The 19,184-nt window shown below is 39.5% G+C and overlaps 1 protein-coding gene across 1 annotated transcript in view; it reads right to left on the bottom strand.

Moving 5' to 3' along the window:
- Positions 1 to 1,031: 1,031 nt before the first annotated feature.
- The window catches only part of gfra3 (GDNF family receptor alpha 3), a 49,652-nt gene continuing 31,499 nt past the window's right edge, over positions 1,032 to 19,184 (bottom strand). The window contains exons 5-9 of the mRNA XM_044362802.1: positions 18,278 to 18,387; positions 15,357 to 15,491; positions 12,658 to 12,794; positions 2,258 to 5,059; positions 1,032 to 1,651 (exon numbers count right to left, since the gene is read on the bottom strand). Coding sequence (XP_044218737.1) covers positions 4,844 to 5,059; positions 12,658 to 12,794; positions 15,357 to 15,491; positions 18,278 to 18,387 — 598 coding nt within the window. The 3' untranslated portion in view covers positions 1,032 to 1,651; positions 2,258 to 4,843. The remainder of the gene's footprint in view (positions 1,652 to 2,257; positions 5,060 to 12,657; positions 12,795 to 15,356; positions 15,492 to 18,277; positions 18,388 to 19,184) is intronic.

The following is a 19,184-nucleotide window of genomic DNA, read 5'->3' as shown; positions in this document are numbered from 1 at the left end:
GTCTCATCTACAAAATCATAGATAGTATGGCCCTCCACTCCACTCAGAGATTTTGTAAGCACAAGAGCAAACTCATATTGGATCATAAGAGGAGTTACAAGAGGGGAACTGCATTATTCCACTTAGGAGAAGTGCTTTTAGTCAGTCTGCCTTTTCTGTCAGAGCCTCAGAGAGTGAAACTCTATTCCAACATACATCAGAGAACTCAACACATACCGGTCATTTAGTTCTCATTTAAAATGTTGGGTCATTGATAGTCAAATCTGTCAGCACTAAAAACCACTTCCTTTCTGCTGCTGCCACCTTGTTAATGTCAGTCTGTCTGTGAACTTGTCTCTTGTTTCTCTAACTACTGTACTTGCATGTGTTGTTTGTTGTGGTTTGTGTTTCTTGTGTATCTCTCTCAGTGTTTCACATGTACTGTATGTGTTGCTTGCTTCATGTCCTATATGCCTCTGTACTGCCTGCATGCTTCAACTCATATTTGCTTAGCGCTGCTTAATGTTGTCCTGTTGCTTGATTCATGTACTATGTACTTCTTTGGCTACTGCCTGCTTGCTTCAATGTTGTCACATCATTTTAGCTATATTAACATCCATGTTAACATTCTCTAATGAAACATGTCAATTTTATCAATGTTTTGTCATGAGTTGCTGCTTGCACCCTGTTTCAATAATTGTGTTTTTATCTTTACCTTTTTTTTGTTCCATTTGTTTGTTTTTTAATTTTTACTTTTAGGGAGCATGTTGTAACATCTGGCTAGGCTAGGCCTTTTGGCTAATTCTGGCATATTTACAGCAATGTTCATTAAGGTGCACTGTCCCTGTCAAGTAAATAAATAAATAAATACAAAAATAAATACAAAAGATTTGCCGGGGAATCCACATTTGGTGCTCTGGTGAGTATTTCTGGCAGCAGGATGGTGTGTGTGTGTGATTGAGTCAAAATAAACTACAGTGTGTGTTCATGGTAATGAAGGAACATGTCACCCAGTGCAACAGTGTGGCTCTTTAATGTGTTTTTAATAGTTTTTGGACAACAATGGAGCTGTATGGCACAGAAGAATAAGATATATCAGGGTTTGATACACACACAAAACGTGTTGATAGGATAAATTCATTTGTGGTGTGGATCTTCTTCTGGAATTTGTTGACATATGAAAAATATAGAATTTCACCTTATCATTCAAACATTTCACCAACTTGAATCTGACACCAATTACTGAAATAGGATGTTTTTAAGGTGCACATGGTGTGTATATACCCTCTACAAATCTGCCATGAACTGGTTCCCTGTAAAACGTAATGAAAACACTTCATGGAGAAATTTGTAGTTATTACATTCAATGAATGTTTCATTGTAATCAGTATCATCTGTTAGATTACAGTGCTTGATTGCTGTTTATGCTCTTAGTTAATACTTTGGCAAACTCATGCTCACAGAACAGCAGTGTTTACTGTTCAGTCTGCTGAATGTTTAAAGAAGTATCTGAGGTGAGCTGACAGAGCTTCATTCTGTCTCTAATCGCTGTTTCACTGATTGACAGACGCTTTGTCTGAGGGGTGTGTTCAGACAGAAAGGCCTTTGAGATTGTGTGTGTGTGTGTGTGCGTGTGTGTGCATTTCTCAGCAGTTGTGCGCAACAGCAGTGCCTGAGGAAAAAGAAAGAGAGGTTAAAGTACACGGCAGACCTGTCACCTCTCCCTCCATCTCTCTCTTCGTTCCTTCATTCCCTTTGTAGTTTGTGTTCTTAGTGGCTTCACAAAGCAAACATCCTCTTTCTCCTTTACTTCTCCTTCTCCTTTTTGCTCTCCATTTCCTTTTCTCCTTTTTCTCAGCTTTTCATTTTCTCTTTCATTCCTCTTTTCTCTCCTTCCTCTGCTCCTCCTCCTCTCTCCTTTCCTCTTTCTTTCTGCATCTACCCTTGCTGTCTTTTCTTTCCTTAGCTCCTTTAATTCTTCCCACTTCCTCTTTGCTCCCTTCCATCTTTTTCTTTCCTCTTTTTTCTCCATGTTTACTCTTATTCTTTTTTTCTGCTCTTTCTTTCTCTCCTACACCCTTCCCCATTCCTCCTCTCCTTCTTATCCTTGCTGCTTTTTCAATGTCTATTTCCTTCTTTCTTCCCCAACTTCTGTCTTTCTGTATCTAATTCCCCCTCTATTCCCCCTTTCTTCTCTCCTCCTCTCTTCTCCTCTCCTTACCTTCCTCCTCTTTTCACCTCCTCCTCTCTCTCCACTCCTCTTTTCTCCTCTCCTTACCTCCTTCTTCCTCTCTGCTTGTCTCTTCTCGCTTGATGTCCTCCCATTCCCTCTGTCTCTTTCTCTCCCTTCTCTGTTTCTCATTCCTTCTTTCTTTCCCTCCTCTGTCTCCTTGCCCTCCACCATCACTGGCGCCCCTGCAGATGGAAGTTAATTTTACATGTTCTCCAGAAATAGGAAAGGAACAAGGAAAAAAAAAATTAGTGTCAGCAAAAGATTTATAAGACATAGAAAATCAAGAGCCGGCGATTCTCTCTGCTATGTTTGTGCTCCAGGGTCCTTTCTGTTCTCGCTATAGCACACTATTTCTATCACTGCCTGATACCCCCCCCAAACACACACACACACACACTCACACACTCACACACATGCACACACCTTCCCCCAGGAGCCTGTCAGATGATAAAGAGATGTTGTCAGGGACTGATTATCAGCCTCCAACTAAAAACAAGTAAAACATCAAACGCACAAAGACCACACAGGGACTTGGCCTTATTTTTTTTCTTAATTTGTCCTCCATACATCTCTCCCTCGCTCTCTCTCTCTCCCACTCGTTCTCTAACTCTTTTCATTTTGTCTCTGTGTCGGTGTCAGAAGTAGCGTGTGTTTTTCGCCTGCTGGGGAGCTATTTGATTTGTTCTGCCGTTTTAGAGCTCATATTGTTTCTAGTGTGTTGTTTTTATTATGACGGCTTTATTCATATCGGTGCCTGTGGCAGCTTGGGTCTCGGCCCTGAGTCACCGGGGAGGGCGATAGGGACAGGGATAGAGCAATAAAGCAAGAAAGAGCTGCATCGGCTCAATACGTGGCAGGCAGTATGTGTGCAAATGTATGTGTGTGCGTGTGGAAATCTGCACCGTATGTGTGGCTGTGCTGACACGGGTGGGAACGATGAAACGATGTAAGGCTCAAATTATAACAAAAAGCTTTACCCAATTTTCTTTGCAATCTCTCTGCCCGATCCCTGCATGTGCGCACACAAACACACACATCACACACTTGGCACTTGATGTTCATTAAACAATGAGAGACAAGTGTGTAATTTGTCATTTCAGCGTGGCTATAGAATAGGGGCGGCGGCAGGGACAGGCGGATCGCTCCATTCATCACCGTGATAAAGTTTGACTGATGCATCATACATCAAACACCCTTTCCCCCTTCAGTCATTGTTAGGATGACCCATGGACAGGTAAGTCGTAACCAGTGGCACAAATCATCATCCGTCAATAAGTTAAAAGAAACACGGACACACAAGAAGGTCCAACTGCAGCTGTGGTGGTGGAGCACATCTGTATAAGGTGTTCACACAGGACTCCCACTCATATCCTTTCTTTGAGTGTCTCCTGACTCATTAGCTGCTTTGACAACATGTAGGCTAGCTATATGGTAAAATGTACTGTTCATTTTTGGACGGACATATTTTTGCTGTTTGGGGATGGTCAGTGTTTTCACTCTGGTCCTTTACCTTTAAAAGTATTTGTTGCACTTTGGCAACATAAAATGTACCAACCATTTCAGATTTCTTCTATGTTGTAAAATTTCAGTGAGCCAAATGAAGAGCCTGGAGCATTGAGCCAAGCTGTACGGCTAGCAATTTAATTACATTGCCAGCATAGCGGAAAAAAAGGTAGCTAGTCAGCATGGGAATGTTCATTATTCTAAGTGAAAAATATTTGTTACATAAAAGCAGCCAATTGTCAGGTGATGAATATATTGAAATTGAAATAAAAGATTCCAGCAGTAAACAACATAGTAGTTTGTGTTTGTTTGCATGCTAATATTTTAGCACGATAACATATGCTATGGTAAAGTGATTAGTTCACAGCATGCTCAGAATGGGAAGAACAGGAAAACGTCCTGTTGTTATGACTTGCGAGCACTTTCTCCAAGACCTCCACAGCTGGCCTTATAGGACGCCAGATGAATTGAAATGTAGCCTAAATTAGCTACGATTGTTATGCTACATATTTGTAGCAGCTAGTTGTCAAGATAAACCAGACAAACTGTGTAAGCTGTAACTCCTTTTTAAATAGTTCCATCATCATTTCATAGTGTTATATGGTATTTTACTCATATGTTTGCCTCTAGGGAGATATTGTAGCTGTCAGAAATTGATAAGATTCTGCTCATAATTACAACTAGCAGGCTAACATGAACAGTTTCTCCAATCCATGCCAGTATGTTACTGTGCTAACACACCTTGGCCTGCTAATATTTATATGCTAACAACCGTGCAAACCACTCAAACCAAGACATTGCTCCTGACCTATGACAGGAACAACTACATTATGCTCATTGGTCGATGGCAGTATGTGAACACTAATGCGACTGGCGCTCCTGTACTCCTGACAGAGACGCACCACTGCAGCTGCAGTCAGATGTTGAACAAAGTGCCATTTTCAAATAAAGAGGGAAGGACGGAAGCAAGGGCAGGAGTGGGTAATCAAGGGGTTGCTACTGACAAAAGGTGAAGTCCGTTTCTTCACTATGTTTCTTATAATTTTACAGCAGTCAGTCCAGGATTGTTGGCAGGTCCAATGTGTGTGTGCATCTCTGTGTGTGTGTGTCTTCTCTGTATCCTCTGTTCTACCCCCAGCTGAGGCAGGCAGATAGAAGCAGGAGCAGCAGAAGTATGGGTTTAGGAGGGCGAGTGGTGAGGGATGCAGCCCCTCCAGCCACAGAGGAGCCCAGGTTAGAGATGGTGGCCCTCTCCGAGTACTGCGGGATGACGTCAAACTGGCCACCTTCATCAGCCTCCTCCTCCGTTTGTGTAATTTCCTCCTCTTCCTCGGTCTCCTCCACCTGACAGGGAGGAGACAGTGTGAACAAAATCAGCCGGGGCATTTCTCAGCTTTTCATTCAGGATATTTTCACATTTTACAATGCTAAAAAAGAGCAGACACAAGCAGGAGATAACGCTCACCTCAATTTTTAGATGTGAAATCAAATAAAACTCAGGTGGAGCAACCAATCTAAAATCCACTTCTTTAAATTAAACCTCAACTTCCAAAGACACAGCATCGAGGGACTAAACAAACAAGCCCAGATTCAACTGATTCAACCCAACCAATCCACACTACACAGAAGAGATGTGGATGGTGTACAGCCAATTTCCAGGGCCGTAGTAGTAGAAGTATTTGTACAGCCCTATGAATTTATTAATGAAATTTATTAGCCCCCCTGACATGCCCCATCTCCTGATTAAAAAAAATCACTTGCATCATCAACAATGATTTTAAAGAGGCTAAATTACAACAAATGACTTCACACTTTTAATCTGTTTGTTTGGGGGCAGACATTTAGTTATCTTGCACTTCAAGTCAGGTCTGATATTTTCCTACAGTTGACTAGGACAGGCTGAAAATGAGATGGTGATCTCAGTTGTGCTTTTCCCAAGTCCCTGAATGTAGGCATCCAGGCCAGTATCCCGAGGAATTATCATATTGCATTATGTCCATATCAGAGTAGCACATGGTTTGATTGTTAACATTCATGGCCAGAGCAGGACGGTCAGTCACAGACACTAGCACCAAGGATCCAATTATAGCAAATGGTTAGACAGTTAGATTTGGTGGATAATGTTCTGCTCTTTGTGGAAGCTCTCAAACAGTGATGAGGATTGTTATGGGAGAACTGGTCATATACATGAATATTAGTTAGAATCTTAGTTAAATCAACAACAGTAAGAAATACAGCTACTGAGGAGGAGGTTGGGGTGGTGGAAGGAGCTGCAGCAGCAAACAACACAGGCAGAATATCAGAAGATAAACAGTGAGAGGTGTTAGGTTATAATGATTGGACATTCCTAACCAGCTGGTAGCCAAACATTCAGCAAATGAGACACTGATGGTAACGCATGAATAAAGCAGCTCATGACATTAACTAATGCAAGCGTGACTTTAGCGCTCTGCCTGAAACAACACGATGCTCTAGCATCTTTTTTTTTTTGCTTTTTTTAAAAAAAAAAACAAAAAAACAACATAATCACAATCTTTTCCTAATCTTAACCATACATAAGTTGCCATGCTTAAATGCTGTAGAAAGAAATATTTTTTTAAATAATTAAAAATGCAAATTTCGAACCAAATTGAGATTTTAAAAACATTTTTAGCAGACTTTCATCTGTCAGAGGCATGCAAACTAATTGCTAAACTAAACTAATTGTTCCCGCTTGAACAAATCATGTGTGTTATAACATACAAGTGAGTGATTATACTTTTCTATTTATATGTCAATTGGATGTGTTCTGTTTTGCAATGAAACATGATGAGTTCATGTGTGAAAACTCTGATCTAGAGGAGTCTATTAAAAACTTATGTTATGTTATGGGTGTTAAAAGTGTTAGGTATGCCCAGCTGTCCATCCTCAGTAATATGCACCAACATCTGGAGAAGCCCAAGGCCCATGCTACGTTATTGTGTGCAGCTTGTTTCTCTACTGATAATAACATGCCACCAATCATTTCACTGAAATACTGCTCCTGATGCCTGCTTGTTTTAAGGAGTTTAATTTTTTGACGGGCGTTTTTTTGACTCATTTGTAGCTTTCCATCACCCAGTCTGACAGTTACAGAGGTTGTAAACAAGACAGTTACATTGGTTAAATTTGAGCTAGAAAAGCATTGTTGTATCCCCTTCAGGGTGCAGAACTGTATCATGGTCGTGTTTTTCCCACTTTTGTGAAATGATGTGATAACAATTATGTCATTTATGTTAAAATAGATTCTACGGATTTGTTTGAAAAACAGTTAAAGTGGAACATTCAAAATATTAAGCATGACCAGCGGAGAGAACACCTTCTGTCTCAGCTTAAACTTTTCTCCAGTCTGCACAGCTATTCTTAGTCACTATCTTTTATTGAGAGTCTTGTGACCTTTCCTTTGATCTGCTGGTTTTATAACTCATTGGTGAGGGACAGAAAGAGCCTGAAGAACATTGTTAATATTTCTTTGAAGATAATTGGAGTGAAACAGACAGACTTTGGTTCTTTTTAGGACCAGCACATGTCCAGGGAAGTTATACATACTCTATACTCATGTTTAATGCTGTTGTTCTTATGAGTAAATAAAGTTGTTTAGTATTGTATTCTTTTTTAGATCCAATTTCCACCTGGTATTAACATGCCATCTGTATCCGAATATCTTATCTGGATAAGAAAACACATATTACTTCAAGTGTAACTGCATGCAGAATGCACTGCATCTGACAGTGATCGGATCAGCCAGACCACATCTGGAGGCGGTCTGGCCAGGTGTGAATGACCCATTCTTAAGAAAAGAAATCCACTCAACATGTTGAAGCAGAGCTGGCACTAGTACTAGCAAGGACATACAATACCATATGTCCATTAATTATCAAAACGTTCCTATGTTGTTTCCAGTTTGACTTGAATGATCCTAATTACTTTTTTAAACTCAAAATAATGTAATTTTCTTATGCTTTTTGGCTGGCTGTTTTGAAGTCACTTAAACTTTTAGTTATGTAAAAACGAAAATGCATATCCCTGTAAATGACAAAATGAAGAGGCGGGTATCCATAATGACATCAAAACCTCAGGTCACTACATATTTGATTGCATTCCTTGTGGGAATGTAACATTTGAAACAAAGAGCAGTCTGTGCTTCTAAATGTTGAGCTGTGAACATCAGGTGACTTTTTTTTTTCTCCCGTTGCCAGAGCGAAGACTCAGCTTTTCGAAGTGAAACCTTTCAAATTCTGGAAAAATCACTTTAGAGAAACAAGTGAAAGCTCCTCGTAGAGACAAGACAAGCAGCTGAATGACGGACGGATGAGAGGATGATGTGGAGAAGGTATGGGTGGAGGGGGGAGGGGAAGCATACAGTGAAGGCTTGAGGATCCAAGATTGGATGAACTTAGAACAGAAAAAAAGAATGAGTAAAAGAAGAGACGGGAGGATGGAGAGACTAAGGAAAGGACAGAAGGAAGAAAAGGGGGGAAAGAGGGGATTTGGGGAAAGAGGAGAAAGAGGGGGGAGACATATGGGCATGAATAAATTCATACTAATGAAGCCTGACTGATGCACTGCTTCCAACCAACACCTCATCTAATCCGCTCACTGGGAGAGAGACACAGACGGACACAGAGAGGGAGAGAGAGCGAGCAGGCGGAGGAGGGCAACCGAGGAAGAGAGAGAGTTGGAATCCCCTCTTGTCTGGCGGCCCAGATTATCTCTGGCAGTGAGGCATGCTGGGAGCCAGAGAGCCGCAGCCATGGCAGATTGTGGTCTGGCCAAGGTTACAGTAGCCAGGACCACGATTGGATTGGACCACATTTAATGGTCAGTGTGGGACAAGGGCAGCCAGGAGCTGTGGCGTTCTCAAAACATATGTGTTTGTAGCACATTTCTGCATCTCTGTGTGTTACTGTCTAGACTAAAACTAGAGGGGAAAGGAGATAGACTGAAGGGACATAACAGAAAGAACTTGAGTCTCTGCTGAGTTCTGAGTTCAGTCAGAGGCTGAAATGAACACAAACACCCAGACACACTCCCTCAGACACGGTTAGTCCATCCATTGCTAGCTAGCGTGCAGCTAATGTACAATTTGTATTCTGGCTGTTTGGGGCAAATAAACAAACAGTCCAGCAATCAAACTCGCGTGTGTAACACAACATGAAAATTTGCTTCATGTTCTGTCTGAAGACACAGTTAGGTGATTATTTTCCAAAATTTCTGTTTTCCTCATCCACATTTGTTTGGCAGCACTGTACAACAGATACAACAGCTGCTCTACTGTTATATTTCTGACAAAGCAGCTGCTCAGAGTGTTTGCTGTAGTATTAAACTGCACTTGCAGTTACCGCTAGTGACCACAAGTGTTGCCAAATCAACCAGGACTGAAATCTTAATTTCCAGCTCCATATTTTTATTCTAGGACTCCACTAGAGTAGCTCTGCATGATTCACAGTTTATCTTATACTGGCCCTTTATGCAACCCCCAGTTCAGCCTCTGTCTCTAACAGGCAATCTTAGCTCCTGTCTAATTAAGACCCCCCTCCCAATGCGCCCACTCTGTTCTGATTGGCCAGCTTTCCAGAAGCCTGCTAAGGGGCAACCATATCAGAATTGTGTCAAGTTACCACCGATGCAAACCAAGCAATAACCTCTGGGTCTGAAAAAAGAAGCCAATGCAGAAGTGCCAAAAACTGCAGTTCCCCAAATGGCCACTTGAGGCTGGCTCCAAAAGCAAGTCAATCCCCATAGATCCCCATGTTAAAATACCCAACTTTGTAGTAGAAATAAGACTGGTACAAAAAACAGTCTTGTCTTTATAGCTCATTTCTCCTTTCCTGACAACTGTACAGGTAATCTTTTTTATAACTCACCCATTTAAATTTTATTAAGTCATAAAGTTATGCATAATTAAGGATGTGGCCACTTTTGAGTGACAGGTCGCTAGCCGCTAGGTGGCTTGTTTCAGCAACCAGGATTCATTCGGCCCGCCTCAGCTCCACCTCTTTGCCCATTGTGGATTAGCTGGGAGTTAGGCGGAGTCAGGCACTGCCAAGATGGCGACAGCTGGAGCTGCCCACTTTGAACTTCAAAACCGCTCTTCAGAAACCAATGGGTGATGTCACGATGGCTACATCCATATTTTTTACAGTCTATGATGCAAACCCAACATTTCCTGCTCTGCTGCTTCATATTAAAAGCTTTTAAATGACTGAATAACTGAAGACTTTTACCGTGAAGAATTTACAGGAAATTAAATTTGTTCCTCACCAAATTAGCAGAACTAAATTATCGACAATAAAAACCGGTCAACACAACAACATATGTAGATATTTGAAGTTCTTTGTTCAATGGATCCATTAGAAATAACGAAGGGAGGAATAGTACAAGCAGAAACAGCCACAGTGATGATGATGTTTGATGAGGAGCTGCAGACAACCAGCACACCTCCACCAGGTAAACTACTTATTTTACTTTGCCCTGCTGTGTTATGGAAAAACACTCATAGTGTGCCAGCTCAACTCCAGTCATAGCTTGGTATAACTACCCCCAAAACAATAGAAAAATGCCATAATGTTAGTGGAGTGGAGCAGTGAATTGATACACTGTGCGTGGAGTAGATGACCATATAAAGAATTCTGTCACGAGCGCTTGTCGACTCGGGCTGAAAGTAGAAAAAACCGTTGGAAATTGAGAGCAGTCTGAAGCCGGTGCTTTTTGCCCATAGGATTACTTCTACATACACTTACCTCATTATTTGACACTTTGGCCACGTTTAATATGAACATCTGACATTGTAACATTATATATATGACTGAAAATCAGGAAAAGCATAATATGTCCCCTTTAAGGATTCAAACTTTAAAGAGTTCTTGTCAGTGTACGTTACATGTTTATATAAAATAAATGAAAGAATCTCATACAATATATTGTTATCAGATATTTGTGAATATCATTATTGTTTCGGCCTAAAAAATCCAGTATTTGTTAGGCTGTGAGCCTGAATTATACATCTCTTCACCAGCAGTGAACAAACATATCAATGAACAAAAACAGCCATGAAGAAACATCAGCTTGGAGTTGGGCAACCTTGCCATATAAATCATAAATCACATTGCAAACAGTTTTTCTGCTTTTTTCTGCTCCATTTAGCTACACGTTGAAAAATCGAATCATATCTTTAAATAATGTTTCTAATTTTTTAAATCAGATCAATAAATCAGATATAAGTTGTTGAGTTGTAGATAACTCAACCTGTATTCATGAAGTCTCTCCTATCATTGTGACTTCAGGACTTGTTGGATTACACTGTTAATCTTTTGAGGGCTAGCCAAAGTTCTCAGAGAACTCTTGCTCAAGAGCAACTCCTTTGATCTTCAAATCAAATGCTGACTCTATTGTGTTCAGCAGTTGAGAGGTATGACCTTCTATGACAACCGTCACTGATAGGCTTTCTGATGAACCAAAAACATAACTGGATGCATAAATGATACAAGTTAAATGGATTGTAAACTCAACTTTCTGTTCAGGGGTGAAGTCTGAATATGTTGGTTTCTACCCTGAACCTTTGACTATAAAATTCAGACACATTCATGCTGTGAGGAAAAGCTGTGCTCTGTCACTGTGCCGTCAGTCTCCTCCGACACACACACACACACACACACACACACACAAAAAAGAAAAAAAGTCAGGAAGCAGCGTCCTCTAGTACTAATAAAGTTAAAAGAATAATCTAAATTTCCTGAATAATGATTATAATGATTCCATAATAATATACGTGGATTTAACCAGGTCACTGCAGGTCATGTGGACATGTTCTCTGACTACCTGCAAAACCTAGTATCTCTGAGTGACTTCATTTCTTGAGTGAATGTAAACGTACTCATATTTATCTACATATTACTATCTTCTGAACGTTAGCGTTCATTTGGAGATATTTTTCTGGCCATCTGACAAGTACAGGTTCAATAAAGTCAACAGTAAATTCAACAGTAAAGTTACTGGCTGTCTAACTAAAACAATGAGCTGAAAGGCACCAAAAGGCTTCATAGTGAGGGGAGTCAGGTCGTAATTCTCTATTGACACGTCATTACCATGACACGATCAATATCATTTAAATTGATTAGTGCAGCTTTAGAGTGAGACTGTGTAATGTTTCATAGAACAGATAGCACATTCTTCCTCTTACACATTAAAAGTTTAATTCATAAGCAGTATAACACAGCCTTTAATTTTCTTCTGCTCCAATCTTCCTTGGTCTGGAATCACCTTATTGTGGGTAATGTTAGCTAATGTTAGCAAACTTTAGGTAGGTATTGTATGATGACATACTTTGCTGCTCAGCAGGGATAATAAGAGTAACACTGTTGTTGTGTATAAAGTATACTCTAAGAATATTTAAAACTTTCATCTTTCAACTATAATTCCATCTGAAACGATTCTTCTACTGTACTTGGCTTGAAAAAAATCAGATTTAATATGCGAATAAACATATAAACCCCCGTCTGAACATTTTCCTTCATGTACAAGGTAATATTTTCCTTTTCATTGTGAAGTTGGTAAAGCACTGGTCAGAGAGATGATGGTGTGGTGCCGGTGGCAAAGGTTAAGTATGACATCATGGCAAATATCTAAAGACTACATCAAATCACTAACTCAGTGCTGTCAGGAACCAAAGAGAAAGATGATGTGAGTTTGTAAAAATAAAACTGAAGGGAAAGAGTAAAATAAATTTTTTTAAAAAAGTAAAAGTAAAAAAGATAAAAAAGCCCCAGCAGTGGAGATAAAACAAATACAATAAATAAACAATACACAGTGACAGTGACGAGATGAGCTCCAACCCAAGATCATAGGAAAGGTCTTGGGATAAAATTCTGAAAGGTAATCTAAAATGTGCAGGCGACACGCGTGATGAGCTGAAGTGTACTTACGATGTTGTTGTGTTCAGGCAGGTGGTTGTTGCTCAGCAGCTCATCCTCCTGAACCAGCGGGGAGGGTCTAGGAGCAGGAGGGGGGGTTATGTCGGCAGGCAGGGAAGCAGGGCTCCCCATCCAACTGATAGAGTTACCTGCATGAAGACACAACCCCGTCACTGACTCTGTGTGTGTGTGTGTGTGTTTGTGTGCATTCAGCTGGCCTGTGTGCTGCGACGCTGCATCTGAGTGGGTGTGAACCTACATATCTATTTGGCAGCTTTATTGTTTGAGCTGTCGGCAGCTTGATAAATCACCAAGCTTTATGGGAAGTGCATTGACGCGTCGATCCAGGCTTTAGTGTTTGGACATACAGGCTCAGTGTGTATCGACAGTCTTATTGACAGCTGCTGTGATTGAGTGACAGCTGAAGGGTTTTACCCTCCGGCTCTTCTCTTCACACCTTTCGCGCTCTGCCGAAGCCTCGTGCTGTAGATACAAACTGTAAGACTCTCATGAATGCTAAGGCTGTAGGATGTACTGTAGCTGACGTATAAAGAGATAGAGTTCAGATCATGCTGTGAACATCACTGCAGGAGTCAGCCACCCAGGCAGATTCAACAGACATTCTGTCGAAGTAATTTTTTTTTCATTTATTCCCTTTGAATTGTTCCCCACAGTACCTTTGATGGTGACACATTAATTCTGTTTTTATACTTCTGCTCCTATGATGCTTTATTTAAAACAAGGTTTATTAAAAACAATATGGATAGAAATATTTTTGTAACTAGTCAGTATCTTTTAAATGAGTGGAATGATTAATAATTCCCAAAATTCCCCAAAATTCTAAATTCTCATAATAATATATGTGGATGTGTGGGACAGTAACACATGCCATTACAACAGTGCAGGGTTTCATAAAAATGCCTACTATTTATTTTAGACACTTAAATATATGTATAAGTATACAAAATATTTGAAGCACAAAATTAACTTAAGCTTTGTCCTTAGGAAATTTCTCTAAATAAATAAGATCCTTACATGCAGTGAGGTAATAAAGGAATCATTTAAACTCTACTTGGCACTGCACACATGCCCTCAGCAGCAAAGATGGGGGAAACATTTCAAAAGTATAGTTCAACATTTTAGGAATACAGTTGTTTGCTTTCTTTCTGAGACTGAGATAAGTAGCTTGTTACAATCTCATGTCTGTGTGTTCAGTACTGAGCTGGAGTCAAGACGTGGTTAGCCTAGATTAGCATAAACTATTTTTTTTTTGAGACATAATTATTTATCCATCTACTCATCCAGCACAGCAGTGTCTCTGGTAGTAACAGTCAGTGAGCACAGGTTTTGGTTTTGGTCTCTGTACAGACACATGTACGCTGCCATTTTGGCCTGGTCTCTCTCACAAAAGAGATAACATACCTCAAGAGACTTCCTGGTTAAATAAAGGATAAATGAAGTCAGATTTATAAAACTGGCAACCTCACAGTGACAACAAGGTTGTGCATCCAGCTGTTCACCAACAAATAGTTCCAAATGGATCTTTTTTCCATTTCAGTTTGTGTGATTAAACAAAATAGATTAAAAAAGCATCAGTGTGCTTTAGAGGTGTTGGTAGGTGTAATATTGAACAGAGTCAGGCTAGCTGTTTCCCCCTGCTTCCAGTCTTCATGCTAAGCTAGGCTAACCACATCCTGACTCCAGCTCCTTATTGAACATACAGGCATGAGATTGTTATTGATCTTCTCATTTTACTCTCTCAAAGAAAGCAAGTTGATTATTTTCTAAATTATTGAACTCAAGTATTTTGTAAAGGCAGATTCAATAGCAACCCATCTATGTGTTGTATAAGGCTGGATTACACTTTCCAATTTATTTACTTTGCATTAACCGCATTTTGAAGGGCAGATTCATCTACCAACACAAGTTTCACCTCCTCAGTTTAGTTTGGCTGATTTTTTGTCTGATTTTCACCAGACATTTTAACAACCTCACTATAAAAAGAACATTGACAATAGCAGCATCAGAATAACCTGCTAGGTTGCCCTGAGGCAAAGATGAGATTAGAGCCCCCAGTGATATGTCTTTCTTCTCTGTAGATTAGTATCCATAAGTATCCATCAAGTGCAGTCATTTACACATGGCACATTATTTAAACTTTTCTACTATACTACGTGGCTCTGGATTTTCCATGTATGTTTTTGTGGTAATTTGATTAAAAGCAGATTTATTTGGGAAATACATCTTTTTTTTTTTTTTTTTTTTTTTTGATCATGTGCTATAGTGACGCATATTCCCAAACAAATGTGCAGTTAATAAAATGATCACAATCAAACTGAAACACTGTGGACCAAGGGTTTTGGGGGTTCCTGGAGGTCTGGGGTCCTGGGGGCAGTTGCCTGCTTTACCCAGTTGGTAATCTAGCCTTGACAATTGACTGAAATCAGGATTTGATTAGCCTCTGCAAGAACAGTTACCATCATAATTTCACTGTATTCCAGCTGAACTGTAGGAAAAATGTTAGTTTTCCACCAAAACCAACCAGCAAAAATGACAAATAAATTTTTGCATGGAATCTGATTGTCATATCTGATCTGTCATATTGCAATCAAGGCAGATTAAGTTTTGATAGACAATAAATATATTTGTGACTTGTTCAGTGTCTCTGCAGAGACCAGTATATAAAACATGAGTATGGAGTGTAGACTCACGCAGACAGGTGTTGTGGGTGAACATGCGCTGCAGTCTCAGACAGTCCTGCCACTGGTTGCCGCTGCCTTCACAGTTGCACCACAGCGACACGTCTGCAGAGCTATTACTGATGTAGTTGGGCGTCATGATGGTACCTACATGTCAAGAGGGTCAAAATTCATATACAAAAAGTTTAGTTAAGGAGCCACATGTTTCATTTATCACAATATTTCAGAGACATAAACATGATTGCCAGAAACAAACACTGTCATGGGCCAACAAAACTCTCTACTGGCTTCTACACTGCATTTTACTTTGAGCAGTTTGGCAGGAAATCAGATAAATTGCTTTATGGCCCAAAACAGAAAGAGGGTACTGTTCTTTTACTTCAAACTAAGCTGAAACATAGCCTGTAGAAAAAAATGATGTAGGGGAGCTTCTTAGGGGAGCTGAAGGGACTGGAGTTGAGCTTTTTCTGCTCAGTGTCATCTTGGCAATTTTTAAAGCCAGAGAGCCCAAATTGCGGCAATAAGTTGAAGCCTGGATGAAGATGAGGTAGCAAACACCATGATTGAGTGCAACACACACTCTCCTCCAAAAAGTCTTTAAATAAAACAGTTCATTTTGGGAAATGCACTGATTCACTTTTTTTTTCCTCGAGTGAGATGAGAAAATAAATTGTTTTTGCATTAAGTTGGAAGCTAGAAATGGGCTTCCAAACAGAGGCTTGCTGCCGCCAGTTTTTGTCATGGTGGCAGCAATACGCTGCAACATATCACTTTATCTTTCTAGTTGATGTGGGCTTCATCCTGTCTTTGTGTCTTTTTCTCCTTTTAACAAATTTATTAAAATCATAACAACATATCAATGTATAATGTTATAACAATAAAATGTTGTTTTAATGAGATATGATGATTTTGTTAACTTAGAACTGTCCATTTACCACAGCATACCATAGCTTTTTTGATTGATGGATGTATTTTTCTACCTTACGGGCCATCCCAGTTTCCTAGAAATTACATTTATATAATATCATTCTGTTTTCCCAATTAAGTTGTGTCTTAACACATAACTGCTGCCTGGATTATGTTCACAGGCAGGATTTTCTAGTGTAGGAAGTTAAGGTTTAAGATTAGTGAAAGATTGTCGTTATGGTTACATGTTAATACAGTAAACACATCATGTCTCAATCACTGTGGAAATCTGTAATAATCCAAAAACACGATCTTTCCAAAAAATTTTAAGTGTCTAAACAGAACCATAAAAAAGTCGAATAATGCTTTAGTTACTATGACTGGATATTTGCCTGAATACATTGTCAGTGCACACTTTACTGATACATGTAGCAAAACATTTTGAGAATTGTCAGATATGTTCATTAACAATGTTTCTTCATTATGTTGATAAACTTTCTTGGAATAGGAAATAGCAAGGGGCTACAGAAGCCTTGGCCAGCCCTGAGTTTAGGATACAATACAGTTTTAAAGCCTATATCTCATACAGATACATGAGCTGTCAACATCTTCTAATGATCAATGATGATGATGAGGAACTCCTGAAGAATGCAAAACACAAAAAACTGCTATCAATATGTTTTCTTCAGGAAAACAAGGCACCGCGTTCACATCGTTTGGTTATCTCTGGCAGACTACTCTGTTATAAATATGTGGATTATGCGGGTTGTGCCTTTAAGAAGGCTATAAGCCTTATAGAAAAGTCATCTATCATTGTCAGAGCGAGCAGATAGCCGCTCAACGCGTCTCGATCCACATCTCTTGTCAGCTGTCATGCGTCTTCAGTTTCTATCTTGCTGCTTCTTCTCCTCCATCTGATCACCCTGTTCATACACTTCTCCACCCATTACTCTCCCACTCCAGCCATCTATCCTTAAACCCATCCATTCACTGTATTCCACACTTTTATTTTGACATTTGTACATTATAGTTCTGTTTTAGAGAGTCTTCGAATAAGACATATATTTAACATGCTGCCAGGTCTATCATGTAGTTGTTACTCATGATGACAATTTAAGCTATAACCATAACTTCTTTGTCTTTCCTTTTCATATCAGTCCCTCTCTTCATGCCAGCCAGCATGCATGTGCTGATTAGTACGGTGAAGACCAGCTCATATATGGAAGTATATTACTGACAAAAGTGAATTAAAAACAAAGTGCCCAAAACCAGCTTTAATCAGTCTAATCTGATAATTAATCAATCTAAATAAACAACAACAACAATTGCCCTCTTTAAGAAAACAACATTTTTTTATAATGTTGAGCAGATGGATGGAGAGTGAAGAAGTGCATCTGGAAAGTTTCAGGACATTTTGATACCACTTTTCCATCCAACAGTATTCAATTCTTTCACAATTGAAGTAAAAGTTCTCATGAAAAAGGTTGTTTTTGAAAAACCCCAATTCAAAATCCTGTTTTTGATAACTTCTAAGTTAATAATTTTATTTAACTCTTTTATTTTTTAAGAAATCAAGTTTTTGTATTATTACCCTCAACTTAGAACAAGTGTGTCAAATAAGACCCTTATGCATTCCCTTTGGAAATCTATAGGAACTTTTCATCTGTATCAGTTATTTCTGTCAGGTATACAGTGGACCATACCTCAACTGTCAGCATCACCCATCAGCCACATTTTACACAGTGAGACAATTATATATTTGGTATGTGTAAGTATTATCTTGATTTTTTACCTGAGAAAAGATAGCTCTAAATTAATTTACATAACATTTCCAAATATACTATCATGTGAATGAGTATCTGCTATTATAATAACATATTTGATAAGATAAGCTACTAAGCTACCAAGTTAGTTTTCTACAAGTCAGTTTAAGTAGGGTATAGTGTAGGGTATAAGTACATGTAGGGTATAGGTATGTCTATCAAACTGCAGATATTATAGTTAGAGTTACTACCCCACCCTCGTACCTATGAGTCCAGCGTAGGCTCGGAGGCAGAGGCCTGCTGAGTCTCTCAGACAGCCGCTGGCCGTCAGAGGAGATGGCTGGCAGTTTTGAAGGAAATCAGCTAGTCTGGACCTGGCAACAACAGAAACAACAACTCAACATCAAACACAAGAAGTGGGAAGGAAATTTGGGTGGAAATGTATGTTGGGGTGTGTTTGCGTGTTTTTTTTAAAGTACTGACACATTTTAGAACTTTCACATTTTGCCTTTTTCTATGTCCTTTCATGACTTTTTGTTATATCTGCTTTCAATTCACTGTTCCTACAGCTTCTCTCTCCTAATATATTAAAGGTGCAGTGTGTAGAATTTAGTGGCATCTAGCAGAACAGACTTGGCAGAAATGGAATATAATATTCATAAGCATGTTTTAATTAGTGTATAATCACCTGAAGTTAAACATTGTGGGACATTCAAATGAATAATCATTACCTTTTTTGTTACCTCATCATAATAATTTTCACCATCTTAAAGACCGTTCCGACAGTAAGGAACAGGGAGACACAGAGTCCAAGGTAGAAGAAGTTATCAGATTAGATATTGCACCATCCAATTCTATTTAACTCTCCTCTGGCAGAGTGTAAACAGCTTCATAAATAGCATGGTTTACTGCTAGTTGTGAGATAGGAGCCAATGATACAAATAGCCTACATCGCTTTAATGCTTTAACAGTTAGTGACCTAGCTAGTTAGCTTGTGAGCAAGCTCCCTTGGAGAACTATTGTGGCTAGTTAGCACAAGCAGTTTCCCAGCTAACTATCATGTTACTGGTTAGCTTGCCAGCTACAGTACGTCGTCAGCTAGCCCTACAAACAGCCAGTACGTTACAAAGTTTACAGCACCTATTATGTGAAGACACACAGATGAATTTTG

This window comes from Thunnus albacares, chromosome 10 (genome assembly GCF_914725855.1).
Source record: "Thunnus albacares chromosome 10, fThuAlb1.1, whole genome shotgun sequence".
In the NCBI taxonomy this organism is placed as follows: domain Eukaryota; kingdom Metazoa; phylum Chordata; class Actinopteri; order Scombriformes; family Scombridae; genus Thunnus; species Thunnus albacares.
This window is presented reverse-complemented; position numbering and strand designations above follow the sequence as displayed.